Here is a 21,748-nt window from a genome sequence, read left to right on the forward strand (position 1 = left end):
CTGCCGAGTGCCTGAAAGTCACTTCCGAGGGTGGCAAGGGACTACAGTCTGATTGGCAGCCAGCTGTCCCTTGGGAGAAGAGGTCTAGCCTAGGAGAGGGGAGCGAAAGGCAGCCGCTGCAGTCGTAGGGCCCCCTCTCCCGCTCCCCAACCTGAATCTGTCATTGCAAACTCCTGTGGAGGGAGACTTCACTGGAGGGGCGAAATGAGCAGGAGTTATGCCTTTGCAGGTGGCAACGAAGGGAAGGGGACAGTGAAGGGGGGGCTGTGCCGTAAACAGAGAGCCAGATGGGGAGTGGGGCAGAAGGACACACTTGGCGGGTGACATGGCTGGTTTCCCCCTGGAGGAGAGGAGAGGTGAGCCCTGTTGGAATGCCAGGACTCGGCCCAGTCCCTGGGAGGTAAGGGCCCCAGCATAAAAAAGCGGGGCTTTTAAAAAATGCAGTGGGACGCAGGACTCTTGGCTCAAAGTCATGATCGTCCTGCAAGAGTCGGGACTTTCCCGCAGGAGTCGGGACACATGGTCACCTTAATCTAGGGAGACCCACAGAAGCTAAATATGATAGGCAGCCTAAGGAGGTGGTGACCTCTCCCTCACTGGCAGTCTTCAAGCAAAGGTTGGATACACACTTTTCTTGGATGCTTTGGGCTGATCCTGCATTGAGCAGGGGGTTGGACTAGTTGACCTGTATGGCCCCTTCCAACGCTATGACTCTGTGATTCTGTGATGCCGCAGGAACATCTTCCCAGCTACCATGATGCCCAGAAATACCCTTCTCCCAACAAGGGCCAGCAGCAGAGACATAAGGCAACAAAGATGGCAGAAGAGCAGTAGAACCCACCACAAATAATGTTTTTTCTCTCTCTCATCTGTTGTGGGAGCTCCTGGGAATGCTGAGGGCCCTGACAGAGCTGTCAAAGTTCCACAGGGCCTACAAAAATGGAGCTCTTCTGCCAGGATTTTGATTGAGGCCAGGTTGTGTAAGAGCATCGCGCCCCCCCCCCCCGATTCTGCTATATCAACTACTGAATCTTTTGTGGATGGTTGTGGAGGGGGTGGAGGGCTTTTTCTCTTTGTTTTCTGCCATCTGGAGGGTATACTTTTTAATAATTTGGGGATTTCATGAGGAGGTAGGCCGAATTTGTGCAAATAACTAACTAAATACATACAATATATTTTTGGATTTTTTTTTACAAACCTGCGGGAGGGACCCAATTTGGCAAAATGATCATTGTGGGCTTGATCCATGGGTTAAAGTATCTGCAGATGAGCCCACATCTGATCATTAGCATATAAGATTAGTTAACCCAGCATATGTACCCTTATGAAGTGAGATAGCTAGTGCTAGATTAGTAAATAAAAAAGAACTAACCTCTATAAATACGGGAAGTTGAATTGATTGGGGGAGGCCTTCTTCTCAGAAGGGTCTCCTTGCTTATCTTTGGGTAAGATCCTCTAAGAGTTATCACTTGTGTGGTAAATCCACAAGGAAACTAAAATGTTGAAATGTCTCTCTTTCCAGGAATTAAATGACCAGAAATAGGGTTTCATACATGCTGAATCAGTCCTGATAAGACACATCCAGAAAAGCCAGCACCGATATTGAATGATGTGACAATAGTTTGATTTCTTCACCTTCAAAATGAAATTGATAAGGCAACCAGCATTCCCTTCTGACAGGTAGATATGCAGACTAACCAGATTATGAAGCCACCTCTCTGGATCCCTTGGCATTAATACCTTTAGAAACAGCTTTAGGCAAGGCAAAGGTGTGACCTAGCCCAGATACAGAAGATCATTACTATAAATGGTCTCTCTTGTTCTTTGATCAGCATTCAAGTTTTTGTCACAGGAAAATTAAATGAGCACGACAACAAAGAAATAACTTCAGTGAAAGTAGAACTTCACTTGCATTTATTCAACAGTTTCTCTCACAATTCAAAACCAGAACAACATTTCAAAGAAAGCTTGGGGGGGGGTCACAACAAAATGTCTAAAGATTCAGCCAGTGTGTCGACATAATACATCAAAAAGGTACAAACCTCTTACAAAATATGTAAAAAAAACACTCAACCACAATAGTGCAAGAGGCTCTGGACCAGGGGTAGTCAAACTGCGGCCCTCCAGATGTTCATGGACTACAATTCCCATGAGCCCCTGCCAGCAAACGCTGGCAGGGGCTCATGGGGAATTGTAGTCCATGGACATCTGGAGGGCCGCAGTTTGACTACCCCTGCTCTGGACTGTCTGTCTGAAGGTGGTAAAAAAAAAACAGGCTGAAAACAACTTGTCTATTCCTGCCCTGGTTGACTAGCAAAAGAGAGCAGTTGCTTCCACAATAAATTAAAAAGGGATTCTGCACAGCTAGCAATACCATGAAGTCATTTGGTCTATAAACAACTATGGGAGCCTAATGGTGGTTTGAATTCTGTGGGTGTGTTCTGTTGGTTGCTGACAACCTGGTGGGAGAATTTCAGGGATGGAGACAATCTTTTTAGTGTCTGACACAAAAATGGAAATGCATCAGGGCTTCTAACAAAGATTACATAGAGCTTTGAGTGACTCCTAGAGTGTCACCCCAGCACAATGTGACTTCCAGTTGTGGGCCAATGTGATGTGTGTTGGTATGAAGCCAAAGCCCCCCCCCCTCCATTTTTCTACTGATGGCAATGAATTGGGGGGGGGGGTGTCCAGGCTGGAAGGTCTCTGGCTATAGCAGGAAACCTGCCTCCCTACTCTTTCCTTTGATAAATGGTTCCTTTCATCAGAGGAAAGACCCTCTGCTGACAGAACAGGTTCACAGGATCCAACCTGGTTCTTTTCAGTTTGCCAGTGCTCTGGGGCAGAGGCTGGGGATTGTAATGTCAACATGTAAGACAGAGGGAATAACAGTCAATAATGTTGCCTCACCTCCTGCTGATTCAGAACTGTAGTGCATTTTGTGTGGGGCCATGCATCTTATGGGGGCAGTTGTTTAGAATACATTAAAGCCCCAGAGTCTGAATGGAGTTACCTTTTGGAAACAACTCAAAGTGCTAATTGTTAAGTTTAGAGTGCTAAGAGCTTGGGCTTCATTTACCTACAACATAATCCTCTCCCCTGTTTCCCTTGCTGATGATTGCATTCCCTAAATTCAGCTGAAAAGGGACTGTTTGAATGTATTTTCAATGTATGCTGTTCATACAAGGGTGAGTGCCAATGCTTCTGCATCATTTCCAGTGGTGGCTATAAAAACTTACTGTTTGGTTCATCTTTGAAGTGAGGCCCAGGGCTAGTTCACAGATACATGGCTGCCACTTGAGCTCTATATCCTTGATCACAGTCATCTCAAGTGGCAAAAAAGCCCCATTGGAAAGTTTCCACCTTGATCCAATTAGGACTCCACAGCTTAGATGTACCCTTGTTTTCCAATGTGTGTAAGGATTTTCCCAGTGGAGTATGACTTCCTTACCTTGCTTGGCAGCCTGAATTGTCACTTGAAATCCCGTTCCCTAGGGGGTATATCCAAGCCCGCCTGAATGAGGCACTGAACTGTCAAATGCAATGCTTTACAGGTGATTTTGCTACACGTGAGACTCCTCTGCATGGTTCAGCTGCTGCATGCACACTGAACCCTCTTTAAAAAGCTGTAATAGTAACCAGCAATAGATTGGCAGGTCAGTGATTCAGAACTTACATTCAGGCTCCCTTGCTTCGCTCCACCCCACCATTACAGTTTTCAAGAGGATTCCACACATATACCGTAAACTCTTGAAATCAGACAGTCAACCTACTTATAGTGCAGTCCTTTGTAGACCTACTCCAATCTAAGCCTATTGAAATCAGCCTAGGCCCATGAGAATCCACCTAGGTAGGATTATACTGTGGTTTTTATGGCCTGGGGATTATAACCTGGAGTATTAGGAGAGGAGGCTTCTTTGTAAATGGTTCAGAGATAGAGCCCATTTTGCAAGCTGAAGGGGTCCCTGACTGGAGCCCTAGCATTTCTCAAAAGGGGCTCAGGAAGCAGAATGGGAAAGACCTCTGGTTAAGACACTGGCAGTCAGGGTAGTTGGTAGCTCCAGAGATATGCGTGGGCTTAATTAGCAGAACAGCTTCATTTATGGCTAGGTAGGCTCCACTGCCACAACCTTGACAAGCAGGTACTAAGCAAGATCAGATGGGATGAGGAAGGAGGTGTGGACAGATTGTGTTCTATCCCCCCCCCCCCGAGCGGAACAATCCCCATATTATATTCCAGCATTCTAAATGGTTTAATATTTATAATGCTTCTGTATTGTGTCCTTATTTTTTAAAAGTGCATTAAGGCTTAATGCAGAGATAAATGCAAAACCAGCCCAGGGACTGCAGTCCTGGAATTGGAAGAGATTCCTACACACAAATAACATAATCCAGCCGAAGTTAAATACTTTGTCCCACTGATGTCAGTGGGAGAGTTATAAGCAAATACACAAGGCTAAGATTCCCCCCCCCCACTATACATGCACATACTTTTGAGTAAATATGCATAGGACTGGGTTGTAAATGTCCCATCAAAGGATGCTTAATTTTCTCTGGTTTTTATCAAAAGTCTGCAAATATTTCTTCAATTTTTAAATAGTTGGGGGCATTTTCGGAGTTTCACTTTGGCTGCAAGCACTTATACAGGGTAAAAGGCACCTTTGTTTTTAGGAGTGTGATTAGTTAGGGGCCAGGGAGGTATCTGCTGAAGATCAAAACTGTGATCCCAGACACTGGATGTTTAAACCATGCTGAAGTCCATTAGATTTCAGCAACTTAAACTGAATGCAGTGTTGCAGCCAAAGTGTGGAAATCCAGACATTGCTTTCTCTCCCTTCCACATTCTTAAGTGACTTGTGAAATGACCCACTGATAAAAGTCACTTGAAGACTCTCCAATGTAAGCATGCACCCTGATCAGGATGTGAAGCTCATTTTGCATACTTGATCGGCAGCATGGCTAGGCCCATTAAAGTAGCTCTGCAGGATAATTGTTTGCCACCATAACTCTCTTGTTTGGCCTGCAATCTCATAATTAAATGTACAGCTATCACACAACTCACACAAATGACCTCTAAAATGCTGACTGCTAGGTGTACCGATTTCCCGATAACATAGGATGAATGCACATAGCGGTGGTGGGGACTGGTATGACAAGCCCTGCCCCTCAACATCCTCCATGTATTCATTGCAGTGCAGGTGCAGGGCCTTTACTGATGCATGCACACAAGAACTTTCACCATAAGACCCCAAAACCCAGGAAAAGCAGGGATCTTGAGTATGTTAATATATGTCAATGTATGTGTACAACCATAGATAAGTAGGCTCTATATATGAGCACCAATAAACACGCATAGGCCTGGGGCCAAGCTTGCTTCGGTTACCCTGTTCTCCCTCCTTGAAATATCTTAAAAGAGCTACTGCAGACAAGGATTAACTTCCCATCACTGGGCAGAGAAGAATCTGTTTGTTTCCCAGAGACCAGGTCATTCTGGTGATCTGCACAAATTCACAGAGGACTAGAAACTGCCAAGAACTTATGCAGACATACAAACATCATATAGTAAATTCCCCAGTAGAAACATGTTCCTCTTGTTTTGCAGGGCAGTTTGCTGCTAAACAGCTAATGCTTACACAGAAGGTGTATTGAAAGTGCAAGAGCAGGGTTTCTGAGTAATGTGTTTTTGCATAGCAAAGATGCCTATTTTTCCTGATCCAGGAGGAGACAATGTAAGACAGGCATATAGGATAGGGGTGGGGGGTGGGGGGAGGTGGATAATAGAACAAAGTCTGTTGACAGCTCAAGGCAACTACTTTGTAGTAAGAACTTTGATATTTTTAACAATGAGAAATGATTATCCTTTAAATAATAAAGTTTCTCTTCATCATTTGGGCAAGTACTGAATAATAATGTCTCTGAAGCAGAGATTGTTGCAATATGGGGAAACGTACTGGAGCCAGGGCTGGGAGTTCTCTGCACACACTCAAAATTCCAGAATCCATTCTAAGGCAACCTAATGAATGAACCATGAAGATCAATCCAATTAATGTTCCTTCTGTTTGCAAGGAGGAGGGGCAAGAGGCCCTGAATCTTTATGAGGGTTATAGCCTCACCCCAGCTGAGTAGTGCCCTCTCTGAAATACAGTTTTCTAAACAGGGGCTTTGCCCTGATTTGACTGGCCTTGCGTAACTTGATCTCATCATAAGAACATAAGAGAAGCCATGTCACATCAGGCCAATGGCCAATCCAGTCTAATATTCTGTGCCACGTAGGGGCCAAAGCCCTGGTGTCATCAGGAGATCCATCAATGGGGCCAGAACTCTAGAAGGTTTCCCACTGTTGCCCCCTATGCATAAAAATACAATGCATTACTGCCTCAGACATAGTGTTCCTTCTATAGCTTTTGGGTAATATCTACTGATGATCTGCTCCACATGTTTATCCAATTCCCTTTTGAAGCTGTCTATGCTTTTAGCCATTAGCAGTGAATTCTGAGTTAATTACTCTTTGGGTGAAGAAGTACTTCCTTTCATTTGTTCTAAGCATGCTGCTCATTAATTTCAAAGTGTTCACAATTTCAGTGAGAAAGGGGGGAAAGTAATTCTTTCTCTGCCTTCTCTATCCCACACATAATGTTGTAAATCTCTATCATGTCACTCCTCAGTCATCATTTTTCTAAGCTAAAGAGCCCTAATTTATTTAATCTTTTTTCATAGGAAAGGTGTTCCATCCCCTTAATCATTCTAGCTGCCCTTTTCTGCACCTTTTCTAGTACTATACTATCTTTTTTGGGGTGTGGAACCAGAACTGTACACAATATTCCAAATGACCAGATCCTACATTGAGCAGGGGGTTGGACTAGAAACCCTGTATGGCCCTTTCCAGCTTTATGAGTCTATTTGGGAAGCCTAAGTAGGGTCAAACTCGGTCAGTATTTGGATGGGAGGCTACCAAGAAGGCTAAGGGTTGCTCTGCAAAGCCAGGCATTGGGAAACCACCTCTGAAACCTCTGGGGTTATCATAAATCAGCTGCAACTTGATGGTGCTTTCCACCTATTAAATAGATGCCCTGCCGAGGCATGCCCAGATTGTCTCCATGGCCAAATGGGCTAAACTTGGATTAAAAACCAAAAACGTGAAAGCTGAGATCCTCAGGATGTTAATGGCTGACAATGCAGTTAGGGAACACAGTAACACCAGCCATTGCAAACAGGACACACATTTCACAGAAGATTGCAACAGCAAGGCAGTAGTTGGCAGGTCTGCTGTGAAAACAGGTTTTAGATAGTTTTAAACTGTTTTTAATTGGTCTTAACTTGTTTTTATCCTTACCTTTGGGAGATTATATTTTTCTGCTCTGGCATTCTTTAGAACATGTAGACATAACTCCTACGGGTATTACATTTGTATGAATGCATTTAACAGCCTGCAGTCTTTTAAAGGCTGGGTCCACAGTAGTCACAGTAGTCACACTGCCATGATCTGCTTACTCAGTTTTTGTGGACCATCCAGTCAATCCCTTCATGTTCCAGTACTTTTATTTTCTATATTCTCTTCCTGCCTCTTCAAACTGAATTTAAAAAATAAAACATGCCTGCAATACTAGGGTGTCCCATATGAACACTCAGAGCAGAACTGGAGTTTTTCTGCCTAGTTCTTTTTCTACTCACAAATGAATTGTAAATGATCTGCTCTTGGTCCCTTGCAGAGGGACTTGTATACCCTTTTGTCGTTTGTCACAGCTATGGCTCTTTCAAACTTTTGTGACTTGCATATAAACAATCAAATTTTTTAAAAGCATGAACACAGGCTTGCACTGGCTATAAAGAAATAGAAGCTATACTTAACTTCCCCAGACTCGCAGGAGAGGGGCACCTGATAATTAGCCTTTGTTTGATAAGTGGTGAGAGAGTGGCAAGCCTGACAAGTACAATTAATTACCATGAAAACATAAAAATAAAAGGGAAATTCCAGCGGGAAGTGGGATATTTGCTGAAGTACATTTAATACTAAAGGTGTTTTGAAAATGCATTAAAACATTTATATTCCATCTTTCCTCATGGTCTAAGAGGCTTGTCCCGAGGGATTTCTTTTAATTATATAATGCTTTATTTAGTTCTATGCGGAACACCTGTTTCAATTCCACTTGCATCTGAAGTTATAAAATAAAAATAAAAAATGGAACAGCTAGGGTTGCTAGCCCTGGAGACTTTAGGGGTAGAGCTGGGAGTGGACAGAATATGGGATGAGGAGGGACCTCAGTGGAGTATAATGCTATGGATGCCACCCTCCAAAGCAGCTATTTTCTCCAGGAGAACTGGAGATGAGTTAGAATTCCAGGAGATCTCCAGGTAGGGACTGGCATCCCCAGAAACAACTAAGAAGTGCAAAAAAGTTGGAGTGTGGAACCACCTTAAAATAAGACATACTATTGGAAAAGAAAATTCAAGTAGCCTTCTCAGCACCCCCCCCCCCCCAAAAAAAAAAATCCGGCCAATTTTCTATTCTACCAGGCCTGATAAAGAGTACCAAAGGTGCAAGTCATAGTCTGTCAACCAAACATAGATGCATGTAAGAAGTTATAACCAGTCCTCCTAAAACATCCAAGGACTTCTTTTTAAAAAAATGTTTCATCCAAGTATCTTTCCAAACAAGAATGATCAAACATCAGCCAAGTTCACCTCTACTGGCAGCTAAAAGTACATCAAGTTTAAAGAATCACCCTGACCTTGGCATCAGTCTAAGTGACTGAAGGTAGCTTTCTGAAGATCCATCACCCCCCCCCCCCCAAAAAAAAGTGAAATATTTAAAAGTTCCATTTTAGATGTGGGGAAAATTCACTTGTTGATTCAATTGTTGTTCAGTTACTGGAATTCTCAGAGGTTCTGCTTATTGGAATTCTCAGTAGCTAAGTCTATACTAGTTGAGAGGAAAGACTGTTGTATCGTGCTTCTATCACAACCCATAAAGAAAAGTCGATCTCTACATCTCCCATCTTTTTCAGCATTGTTGCAGACCATCCAGTTTTCAAGGAGATATTGTTACCCAGGCTAGTGCACACCTTATGTTTGAGTTGTAGTTGTTGAACCAACATTATCTCATTGTGGGAAGATTACCCATAGGGGCAAAAACAGGCTTGAATGAATCATCAGTCTCTAGAAACTTAAGTGAGCTTCTATCAAAGCCACCAGAGTATTGTAAACAAATTGCAAAAGAGCTCCCGCTCTAAATACAGTTGCAGTTGGCAAAGAGATCTAGACACTCCAAGTGCTTCCTTGCTCTTCCAGCAGCTCGAAGGAGGTTCTGTATCTTCTCTTCCACAAGGCCTGTTGATTATATTGACTTAACCACAGAGGGTGGACCTTTCCTTCAGTGTACAGCACATTCCTTGGCATTACCAGTTCCCTCTCCCATCACATCAGGATTTAAGCTTGTTTTCTGTTCTATTTCCACCTGATGAGAAAAATAAATCATTAAAGAGCACAAGCTTACCCAATTTCTGCTTCTTGGCATCCTCTGTCCACAGTAACATGCTCTAAAGCAAGAATAGCCAACTTCTTAGGGTCTATATTATTTGCAGGCAGTCACTGATTAGTGGAAGTGTATGTTGGTTCTTATCTCTCCAGAAAATGGAATAGGTTTTCTAAAGTTGTTGGTTGTTTCCTGTTTCTCATGGATGTTAGAATTCTTGCTTCCTAAATTAACACGGAAAGCTGGCCCTTCCCTAAGAAGGTTCAAGATGAGGGAAAGAGACTTGATTCATTCCAGCCATGATGGTAGTGCCAGGCTAAGAGTAAAACCAGTTTCAGCAAATGAGGAGCTGACTGTTGTTTAATTCTATGCATAAATAATCTGTGGGTGTCCTGGCAGATAATATCTCTAGCTTTATTTGTGGAATTCTTCATTAAACAGCCTTTCCAGCATGGATCTGTTATACTGTCTGCTTTGGAAAGGACTTCTCTTGCATGAATACTAAATCTAAATTATGTAGAAAAAGGGGAATTTACAGGGGATAGGAAATCCTTGTGGGTTGTATTCAGTAATCCACTCATGCAATGATCACAAATCTTTTCCAGTAATCTTTTCCCTTCCCTCAATGATCCCTTCTGACCCACAAAACCTGATTCACATGGAGTGATAGCCATACAGATCAATCTGCTGCAGTGAGAAAGACAATGAAAATTTCCATCTTCCCTCAATGCAGTTCTGCAGTTGTGGAAGAGACATGAAGGGCAATATGCCCCCTTCTCCACTATAGCATACTTTCCCACATAATTACCGTATTTGCCGGCGTATAAGACGACTGGGCATATAAGACGACCCACCAACATTTCCACTCAAAATACAGTACTATGGGCCACTATGGGCAGCTCTGTCTATCCCAACTGAAGTGCACCCGGCGTATAAGACGACCCCCCCACTTGGAGGCATGTTTTTCAGGGGGGAAAAGTAGTCTTATACGCCAGCAAATACTGTATTAATACATGTCAGTCATGCTATCTGAATATCACCTTTCCAAGGGTGCTACTGAAAGGAGGAAGAAATGGGGGAGATCCACATTCATGGCTGACTACAACTGATGGATGCTGGATCTAACCCATTGCCTCATCTCCTGTCTTGCTACATGTTTTGTGGGCTCCAGGCCATCTGTTGGGGGTGTCTGGAGAACAGTACGTGCCTTTCGCTCCATCAGCCCTATTGCCAGCCAGCTGATTGGGCTAATTGGAGCAGAAGATGTTCCAGATGTGCTTTCTGCTTCAAACTTCCATCCTCCAGTGCCGTCTAATTGAATGGGAGGCTCCTGAAGTTGTGAAGCTCCAGCTTCTAATACGACAGCAACAGGTGGAGGATGGCTTAGAGTTGAAAACAGATAACATGGCTTATCTGCTCTAATCCTCCCTCCTGGCTAAGCAGTAGATGGGGGAGGCTTGCAGCTCAGCTCTGTGCCCAGTGATGTTACCTGGGTTTGCCTAACAAGCCAAAAGTAGTTGTTGAGCTCTCAAAATGTAATACTGCACAATCATAGCATTCTGGTTTGTATGAGTTGCAATGTCTACACAGCTTGGGGGAGTTTGAATGCCCATTTAAAATGTTTATAGGTTTAGTTGTGTTAGACATTTGTAAATCTAGTTGTAAAACCGAAATATCTCCATCCATGTTTTGGTTAGCTTCTCAGTCATACCTTGTAACTGTAATGTGCTGAATAGTTAACCCACTTCCTGACATCAGTCTTGCCTTCCACAGAGATGGAACGAATGGCGGCTTTGGATGCTGAAGTGGTTGGCATATCAAACTCCACATCCGCATAGCGGACAAAACTGGAAGGCACTTCTCGGTCTGAACCAAGCTCTAGGTGGCAGAAGAAGCAGTGAGGATGGCCAGCACCTGTAAATAACCAGAGCAAGACTATGGAAATTAAAACCTTTGGGAGGTTTAACAATGAAGTTGTTCAGAAGCAATACCTTAGAAGAAAGCAATCCAAGGGCAGAAAGGCAGGATATAAAATTAGTAAATAATGAAGACAATCCAATTATCATAACTTAAGCAGCTGCAGAGGGCCCACAAAACAGAGCTGTTCTGCCAAGCCACTGATTGAGCCCAGCTATAAATATCAAGACATGGCCTCCCTGCCTGAGAACCCATCCACTAATATAAGCTCTAAGCTCTGACCAGTCTCCGAAAGGTTTTAAATGATTATTAGGAGGAGGCAGTTTAATTGTTTTAAAGTTTGTACTTAATTGATATGAATGTTTCATAGTTGCTTTGGCGAGAAATTGTGTAAAATCAATCAGAAACACTCTGCCTTTAGAGCACGCTGCACCTGTTTATTCCAATATTTTTGGTATTCCGCCTCCAACATCTCTTTCCTCCTACAACTATTGTCCTCTCAAAGCCTGTTAAGAGTGTTCATTCGGGACAGACTAAATGCTCACTCCTTGGTAGCTATGAGGGGTAGGGTTCATGTGTTTACTTTATTCAGAATGAATCTTTCCCTGTCCCTTAGATAAGATCGACATGATAGTATATAACCTTCTGGAGTGTCTTTTGTATGCTAATCTCAGAAGGCACTGTATTTTCCCAAATTTGCAAGTTTATTTGGATGGACATTCCCATGACTTGGTTACCTTTTTACTTTCTGAAAGGGATCCAAGAAGAACTCTAGCAGTTGGAATTTTTTAAAAAACTCCTTTTGTCTATTGGGTGATAAGTGATTAATAACATCCACTGATCAAAGTTGACGTATCACAGAGTTTTTACTGGATAAAAGGAAAGGAAAAAAATGTAATGTCTACTTTGGTCCTAAGTCCACTTTCTAGGAATTAAGCCTTGTTGAACTCAGCACAATAGTTGAGTAATCTGAAAAGGCAAGAGTTTGAATCTCACCTTGGTTAAAAGCTTACTAGATGGCCTTAGGCAAAACAGTCTCTTTCAGTCCATGACTACAATTTTAAAAATTTAAACTTAGTAAATAAAAACGTCATACATTTAAATAAGATTTCTAAGGAGACTTGCTTCAAGAGTTGATAGGAGACTTGCTTGAAAACTGCCCCTGTTTTTGGATTCATGAAATCCATGCAGTGTGCTTTTGAGAAAGAGACAACTAGTATTGGTAGAAGTTGACCAGATGCCAATTGCCTATATCATTCAGCATCAAAGCAATATTATAAATCCTATTATCCTTCAAATCTGAGTTGGGTTTCTCACAACAAAAAGGAGCAATCAATCGTATGCACTGATATTTTCTTTGCACTCTGTTTTGCTTGCCTACAAACAGATACTCACATTGTAGCATCGAACTGTGTCTAGTTGGGACTGAGGCGCCTCACAACCTGTAAACAAGGCTCCTTTCATCAGCCGACATCAACATGTTGCTTTTGAGTCAGCAGAACGCAAGACAAGTTACCAAACTGTTCTTGGAACAGACACAGCAGTGCTTTTCTTTTGGTGGAATCCAGTTTTGCTACGTCAATCTTACCATTCCAAACTGGCCCAGGACAGGATTTTTCACTACCACTTTTGTGCCATTGGAAAACAGCTGCCCCTTGACATAACAAAAGACAGCTGTACAACTCACACACTTGCCTTCTGTTGCACCAGGGCCAACTGATGCTTTCATTCATCACAACACTCACTCCAGCAAGACCCAAGTTGGGCCAATTTCAGAATAAGCCAAAAGTACACATTAGTCAGGCTACCCTGGTGGATTCTACACCTCCCAACTCCCTAAAGAAGCAGCACACATTTATGGATTCATAGGGTTGCCAAGTTCCAAAAGGGACTAGAAGTCTCCTGGAATTACATTGGAACTCCAGACTGCAGAAATCAGTTCCCATGCAGAAAATGCTTGCTTTGGAGGGTAGAATCTATGACATTATACCCTTACTGAGGTCCCTCTCCTACTTAAACCCCTCCTTCCACAGGCCCTACTTCAAAATGTCCATAAATTTCCCAACCGGGAGCTCACAACCCTAGTAGTCATGGTAAATTAGGCAGATTCAGACCTTATTCTTCTTGATACATGGATAACATTATTGAATGCTCCATTATGCAGGAAAAAAATCTTTCATGTAAAAACTTGGATATGAAGGAGCAAGGTTCTATCTTACCTTTCCTTCTAACATCTAATTTTCTTTTGCATGTAGATGCTTTAATCATCTGAGCCCCTCCTACGGTCTGAAGTTCCATCTTTATCACCTCCGAGGGGACTGAGCCTGTATAGTTCACGCCACTTGTAATAGCAGACTGTCTGGTTTTTTGACAAGGCCCGACATGATGGCAGGGTACAAAAGGATGGCAAGTGGGGGATTATTTTTCAAGACTCGAAAAAGGCAAGAAATAGATCTATTCTGCCTTTATCCTGCCTTTCTTCTAAGGAATTAAGGGATGATAGACTCAGATTCAAATAAATAACCTATGTTTGCAAGAGCAGGAACATAATATTGTTTAATCTATTTTGTTTCCTTGGATTGTGTTTGTGTATGCCAATAAAGGTTTTCTGAGTCTGAAGGATGATAGACATGGCTTCCCATGTCCACTTATCCTAATGACACTCAGTGTGTTAAATTAGACTGAAAGTAATTGGCCCAACAGCATCCAGCAATTTTTCAAGGTGGAAGAGAGGCTTGAATCCACATCTTCCCAATTCTGGCACTATCATTACTATTCCATGCTGGTAAAGTTTGTGCAGGACAATTAAGGCCTGCCCAGTCTCCTAATTTCTGAAACTTTGCCTTACCAAACATTTCTTAGAAAAGCTCCACAAGATGCACTTTTTCAGTGAAGATGTTCCTGTAGTACCTTAGTGCTGACTGTCATTGTAGTACCCTAATCACATTGTAGTATTGTAGTAAGGTAAAGGTATCCCCTGTGCAAGCACCGAGTCATGTCTGACCCTTGGGGTGACGCCCTCCAGCGTTTTCATGGCAGACTCAATACGGGGTGGTTTGCCAGTGCCTTCCCCAGTATTGTAGTACATGGACAAAATTGAAAGGGTGCAGAAGAGATTAACAAGGATGATCCAGAGCCTGGGGACCAAGCCCTATGAAGAAAGCTGAGGGACTTGGGAACATTCAGCCTGGAGGAGGTTGAGAGAGGTCATGACTGCTATCTTTACATATCTGAAAGACTGTCCCGTAGAGGAGGGCAAGGAAAGGTTCCCAGCAGCAGAAGATAGGATCCAAAGTAATGGGTTTAAACTATTTGTAGAATGGTACCAGCTTGATATTAGGGGGAAAAAATTCAGTCAGAGTACTTCAGCAGTGGAATCAACTGCCTAAAGAGGTGGTGAGCCCTCCCTCTCCTTACTGACAGTCTTCAAGCAGCGGCTGGACAGATACTCATCCTGGATGATTTAGATTGATCATGCATTGAGTGGAGGGTTGGACTAAATCAGTGGTCCCCAACCCCCGGTCCGGAGACCGGTCCCGGGTTCGTGGATCAGTCGGTACCGGGCCGCGGTTCCTCCTCATCCTCCTCCCTGGCTGCTGCCTCAGGGGCTGCCCTGCCACTCTGCCGCCGGCTCAACTTTGGTGCTCTCCAGCGGCTGCCAAGGCTGGGGCTCCCCCTCGGTATGGCACTGTGCAGCAGCTGCTGACAGTTCCCCCCAATGGGTCGTAGGAAGTCAGGGGCACCAGCAGGAAAGCAAATGGAGCAGGGGCTCAGGCATCAGCGGTAACGTCCCTTGACAAAAGACTACCCCCCCCCCCCCGGGCCTCAGTAAAATTGTCAAGTGTTGACCGGTCCCCGGTGATAAAAAGGTTGGGGACCACTGGTCTAGATGACCTGTATGGCCCCTTCCAACTCTATGATTCTACTCTAATCTCATTTCATCAGCAGCTCCATTGTTATTTTTATTTTTATTTTATTTTTAAATTTATATACAGCTGCTCCCTGACAGGGCTCGCGGCGGGTCACATAATTACGCTTTGTGGGGGAAAACCTATTGGTCATTCCTGGCCCCAGGGAAGCACGCCTAGTTTTATGGTTGAGGCTGGGACGAGTGGAGGAGATTGGCTGCCCCCCCCCCAGCGAAGGGAGGTTGTGGGCCTGTGGACATCACGCCGCCCCATGCTCCCAACGCCTCTAGTTGGAATGGGGAAGTAGGCTTGGAGATCATCCGCCATGTTATGGGTTTTTAAGTCTTTTAATGGGGGTGTTTTAATTGGGTTTTAAGACCATGTTACCCGCCATAAGTGGCGGGATACAAATCAAATAAATAAATAAATAAAAATAAATAAAACATTAAAAATACAGTAAAATCCCATAATTTCCCAATTTACAGTAAAATAAGCAGCAATGGCATTCTATATTCACTTCTTACCCACCTTGTTCAGCCAGAGGCCATACCGTCAGTTCCAATTACTGGGGAGCTGGACTGATGAATCTTGGGGATCCAACATTGAAATCCCGGGGTTCTGCCTTGGCCTCAACCATATGCCTGGCGGAAGAGCTCCATCTTGCAGGCCCTGCGGAAAGCTGGTAATTCCGGCAGGGCCCTCAGCTCTTCCAGGAGCTCATTCCACCAGGTTGGGGCCAGGAGTGAAAAAGTCCTGGCCTGGTGAAGGCCAGGCAAATATCCCGGAGGCCTGGGATAACCAGTAAATTCATACCCACAGAGCGAAGAACCCTGCGAGGGGCATAAACAACCAAGTGGTCCTGCAGGTAGGCAGGACCCAGGCCACATTATTGCCTTGAAGGTTAATACCAGTACCTTGAACTTGACCCAGAAACAGACTGATAACCAGTGCAGATGGGGAAGCACCGGCTGAATATGGGCCCTCCAAGATGTCTAGTGATGACTCTGGCAACTGCATTTTGTACCAGCTGTAACTTCTGGATCAAAGTCAAGGGCAGGCCCACGTAGAGTGAGTTACAGAAGTCTAGTCTGGAAGTGACTGTTGCATGGATCACAGTGGCCAAGTGTTCCGAGGACAGGTAGGGCGCTAGTAGCCGGGCTTGGCGAAGATGGAAAAATGCCGTCCGAGCTATTGACACCTACCCGATTCTCAGTATTGATTTGAATTTCCCAAGCCTCTCTCCCTATTGCCTTGACATAAACTGACATAAACTGCATCAGAAAATAATTTGTGCTTTCTCCCTTTCTTTTTAGCTTTATTGCTGAATGGGCTGTATAGCTGTGCTGTAGCCATGCTGCACTGGATTGCCCATTCAATGTTAATTTTTTCATAAGATACAAATGGGCCTCAGAATTCTGAGAACTTTGACGTCTCCCTCATGTGCTGGAATCTAGGCAGGCCCTTTCTGCTAGAACTTCAGAGCAGACAAACCAATGGCAACAAGCAGGAAAGGCCTATGACTTTTCTGTCCAAAGAGGCCTGCCTGTGATACCTAAGCAGAACAGACAATGACTCAAGAGGACAGAGGCAAGAATATGAAAACAGGATAGGTGGCTTAAGCAGCATCAAGAGGGTTGTTTTAACTACTAGGACTTTTGCAATTTTTGAGACATTCAACAAATTTAGCTACCTCAGTTTATCTAGGCACACTTTTTGAACTTTCCAACTAAACATGTTTTAACATCTTTTAATGTTATTCAAATGTACCCTTGAGTACACTGCAAAAAATACCACTTCCTGCACAATCATCCAATTCAAGCAGTACTACCCACCAGAATTTTTGTCAGGCAATCGATTTATCCTCCATACAATGGAATTAAAGGCATGCTCATATTTGGCAGTTCCTAGTGTTACTCTCATAACTGGCTCTGAACCAGAAACACTGGTGGATCCAAAACTGGCACATTTATTTACTTTTGCTTTCAAAGACTTTTCTCCAAGGACGCTTTCTCTACGGAAATTTTTCACCCATTCCTGCGGCACTGGGTAGCAGACCATCACATTTTCACAGGGAACCTGAGTTAGAGGGTCTCGGTTGGAGGAGAATCCTGGAGACATCATCAGCCAGCTCTGGAGTTCCACCTCAGCCCCATTGATACTGGCTGCAATCTTTAAGGTGAAAGGCAATGTCTTTTCCGAAAATGTACTCCTAAAGCGCATCAGTTCAAACCGGCAGGCATCCAAGGGGTTAAATAGAATTACACGATTGCTGGTGAACATCTCCTCATCCACACAGGCATGGAAGTGGCAGTCATACAACTTAATCCACTTGGTGGTAGTCGTAGGCATGATATCATGCCGTGAGACAATTTCATTCCCTTTGACCAGGATATCATTGAGGCCTAGCCGGCATTCTGCCAAGCCAGAAAGGAATGTGAGAACATGCACTCTTGTCAACACATTGTGCTGCAGAATCCTGTTGTCCCCTTTAGACAAGATGCCACAGAACTCATCCTTTACATCCACAGTGATTTCCTCTTCCTGGTAGTTTAGTCCCACTGTGCTCAGGTCTGTTGATGAGGTGGGCAAATCCATTAGTGCGTCCTGGACGGCCCTGATGAAGCTGAGGAAGTCTTCATAACTAGTGGTGCCAAGCTTTATAACTTGTTCCCGCTCTGCTGCGTGAGTGACAGCTGGCTTTGGTTGGTACTTCTTTTTCTCTTTATAGACGGTACGGTCTATCCTCACACTGTGTATCCTGCCATTCTCATCAAAGTTCTGGAGCTTGGGCTCTGAAATCTCATGGTTGATGTCAAGCTTGAATTCCCTGAAGGGCTTCTCTAGCCCCTTCTCATAAAAAAGCTGCAAATAGCCACTCTCAGTCAGTTTCACGTAAATTGGGCCCCAGTGTCTAGAGGACATGATGTTCTTCTTCTCTGGTATCCTCAGCATCATTGGCCAACCGTCCTTCCTCTGAGGTGGCTCCAAGCTGGATAGAATGCCATCCAGCTCACATGGCAATGTGGGGTCATCATCAGGCAGAGAAGAACTACTTAGCTCATCTGGATCCCCCATCTGGAGTTGCTTGAGTTGTTCAACAACATCGGTGTGCTTTAGGTGTTTACTTGACTCAATGAAGCTAATGGTGTCAGGCTGCTGATGGAGGACAATGAGGGAATCTCTCTGATTTTTACCAAGGGCACCAGATACAGACTGGGAGCGCCTCTCTTTTTCCTCAAAGAAAGAGCTGAATGGGTTGATAGGGGAAGGTTGAACATCCCTCAGAGATTCATTGAGGAAAGGGTTAGTAGCACTCCATGGAGGTGCTCCATCAACTGAAGGCAACCTGGTTATAGAGGAAAGGTCTAGTTTCTGAACTTTGGAGAAATCACCTAATGTGCTCCTGGGACGTTCTCTCTTTTTAAAAGATGAGGAGAAGAGCTTGGAGTTTGCATCTGGGGCCTGGGCTGCTGCTGTTACCACTGGTAGAGTCACTGTGGGCGGGATCTCTACTTTCATGGGGGATAGAGTCTCTGGAGACATACAGTTGACTTCATTGTCATCAAAAGTCACCCAGCTGGGGAAACGAGCTGGGGTCAGGTTTTCACTGTGGCCATTAAAGGATGTGCCATTTTGCTGCCAGCTGGGAGCCTCCATTCCTAGCTCCTCATCTTCTGGAAGAGATGAGGAATTGTCTAAAGGAGAAGGAGAAAAGATAGCCATTACTATAACATAAATTCTAAAGATTGCAATATATATAACTTTGATGCCATACATGCAAGGACTACAATGTGATCTGTATGAAAGTGGGAATGACGTAGATAAAATTGAAAGGGGATGATCTGAGGCCAAGGGACCAAGCCCTATAAAGATAGGTTGAAGCAGCGGTCCGCAAGCTTTTGCTTGCTGTGGACCGCTGCGGCATAGTGGAAGGAGAGGGTGGCCCAGGGGTAGTCCCAGCGCAAACGTGCATGCGCGGACTGCCTCGCACGCGCGTTTGCACCAGGCAGGGGTGCAAACGCGCGTGCGCGGCAGTCCGCGCATGCGCGTTTGCGCTGCCCCCATGCCAGCGGCTGTGGATCTCCCTCCCGGCCCCTCCAGGCCGCAAGCAAATCGGCCGCTAAAGCGGCTGATTAGCTTGCGGCTCGGCAAGCTTCTCTTCCCTCCCCTCCCGAAGCGAGAAGCTTGCCGGGCCGTGAGCTAATCGGCTGCTTTGGCGGCCGATTTGCTCGTGGCCTGGTGAGCTTCTCGCTTCAGGGGGGGGGAGGGAAGAAGGAGCCGCAGCCCGGCGCCGAGGCCTTCGCAGCCCGGCACCAGGGCGCGGCCCGCGGGTTGGGGACCACTGGGTTGAAGGACTTGGGAATGTTCAGCCTGGAGGAAAGGAGGTTGAGAGGGGACGTGATAGCCCTCTTTAAGTACTTGAAAGGTTGGAGAAGGACAGGGTGCTGTTTCCGTTGGCTGCAGAGGAAAGGACACGCAGTAATGGGTTTAAACTACAAGTACAACGATATAGGCTAGAATATGAGAGAAAAAATGTTCACAGTCAGAGTAGTTCAGCAGTGGAATAGGCTGCCTAAGGTGGTGGTGAGCTCCCCCTCACTAGCAGTCTTCAAGCAAAGGTTGGATACACACTTTTCTTGGATGCTTTAGGATGCTTGGGCTGATCCTGCGTTGAGCAGGGGGTTGGACTAGATGGCTTGTATGGCCTCTTCCAACTCTATGATTCTATGATTCTAAAATGTTATAGAGTTGGGAAATGGTTCCTATAGAGGAAAGAGCCATGCTAGATGTAGAAAAGATGCCACTGTTATAAAACTGTTGATGGAAATAAATGCTCTTTACAAGAGTCCAAAATGGGACAGACATTTTTGGTTCTGCTTATAAGTGATAACATTGATACAATGATGGCGACACTGTATTCTTTAGAAATTCTTCTCATTGGTCATCTCTGATCAGCTATGTGCAGATACAAGATTCTCCTGTGTAGACATTTAAAAAAAAATCATCTGTGCTCCACTACATTCTCAAGTGATTCTATCAACCACACCAACTTGCCTCTGATCAGTGCACACTCTTTGACTGTCAGGTTCAGTAGCAAAAACAAGACAAAAAAGGCCAAACATTCAACATACTCAAATTTGTTTTTAGCAACTCTTTAAGCTGTCTTGTACAGAGATACAAATTTCACCAAAAATAATGCTAAGGAAAAAAAAACAGGAGGAAAAATGAAATTCCTCATCATGACTATCCACAGCCCTAGGAGTCATACTTCACCTACCAAATAGATATTCCTTAAGAAAGATGTGATTGATAGGTGGCTTATCCCTTGGTACCAAGATTTGAATGTTCAGAGCCATAGCAACAAACAGTCAGGAAGGAGAGAATTGAAATGCTAAGGGGGACGGGAAAAATGGATAGTGAACTGACCACTCCAATGGTGGTTCCAGAAATGAGGAGTGAATGTTGATGGTATGTGGGTATGGAAGTCTGGTTCAGGTAGAACAGACTAATTATTTGACTAAGGTTCCAAAGACAAAAATATCTTGGCCAAGAGTAGTCTGGGTGTGCCTATAATGATGTGACTGCAGTGCTTAGTTGATTTGAAGAACTCCTGAAATTGGATTCAAGTAGGTAGCTGTGCTGATTCAAAGTAGCAGAACAAAGTTAGTTGTACACATGAAAGCTTGCACCTTGAATGAAGCTTTGTTGGTCTTAAAGGTGTCATGGGACTCTAACTTTGTCTTGAAATTGGCGTTGGCATACGTTGGTTGACTGAAACAGTTGTCAGTTGTGGCTGGTAGCAGACTTAAGCTCTGTAAAGTTTTGAGTTATCTTGTGATTAGACCCATCTGAAATTTTCCCACCAGTAATTATCTGGAAAGAAAAGATTAGCCCCAGCCAAAAGCTGTGAGGCTATGTGACTGCAATAGCATTCAAACAGCAGCTGTTTATAAACACAAATGTCAAACCCTGCTAAGAAACCAAATAATAATTATTTTGTAATCTTGCTTCCTGTGCCCCAGTAACGCTTACAAATAATTTGCCATTCCTCAAAATAGTGAGCTTACATTAGTACAACCAGCAAAATAAAGATTGGACCACCCATCAAGGGGGGTTTCTATCACAACCCCTCTTCCCATGATAAAGAGTAATCACAAAGGTAATATTTCATATTGCTCTGTTTAGATGATCATCTGTTTTTACAATGGATAGAGGTATAGGGGAAGAAAGATCTGTGTATTGCAGGGATTGCCATAGGGAGGGAGGGGAGACAGAAGAACTGTTCACACACACATGTATTGTACTTTTTCATAGGGTCTTTTTGAGTGAAGGCTAGTGTGGATCTTCCCAGTACCAGGGTAGACAGATTGCACCACTGCAAGTATATTTACAAGTGCAACCATTTAGTTTTTCCCAAAAGCAAATGGTCAGTACAATGTAGTCATCAGAA

The 21,748-nt window shown here is 44.1% G+C and overlaps 1 protein-coding gene across 1 annotated transcript in view; it reads right to left on the minus strand.

Annotated features, from left to right (window-relative positions):
- Window positions 1-2,278: 2,278 nt before the first annotated feature.
- The window catches only part of STON2 (stonin 2), a 91,107-nt gene continuing 71,637 nt past the window's right edge, over window positions 2,279-21,748 (minus strand). The window contains exons 5-7 of the mRNA XM_077323404.1: window positions 17,130-18,992; window positions 11,184-11,386; window positions 2,279-9,454 (exon numbers count right to left, since the gene is read on the minus strand). Of these exons, the coding sequence (XP_077179519.1) occupies window positions 9,371-9,454; window positions 11,184-11,386; window positions 17,130-18,992 (2,150 nt within the window). The 3' untranslated portion in view covers window positions 2,279-9,370. The remainder of the gene's footprint in view (window positions 9,455-11,183; window positions 11,387-17,129; window positions 18,993-21,748) is intronic.

Source organism: Paroedura picta, chromosome 2, assembly GCF_049243985.1.
Source record: "Paroedura picta isolate Pp20150507F chromosome 2, Ppicta_v3.0, whole genome shotgun sequence".
In the NCBI taxonomy this organism is placed as follows: domain Eukaryota; kingdom Metazoa; phylum Chordata; class Lepidosauria; order Squamata; family Gekkonidae; genus Paroedura; species Paroedura picta.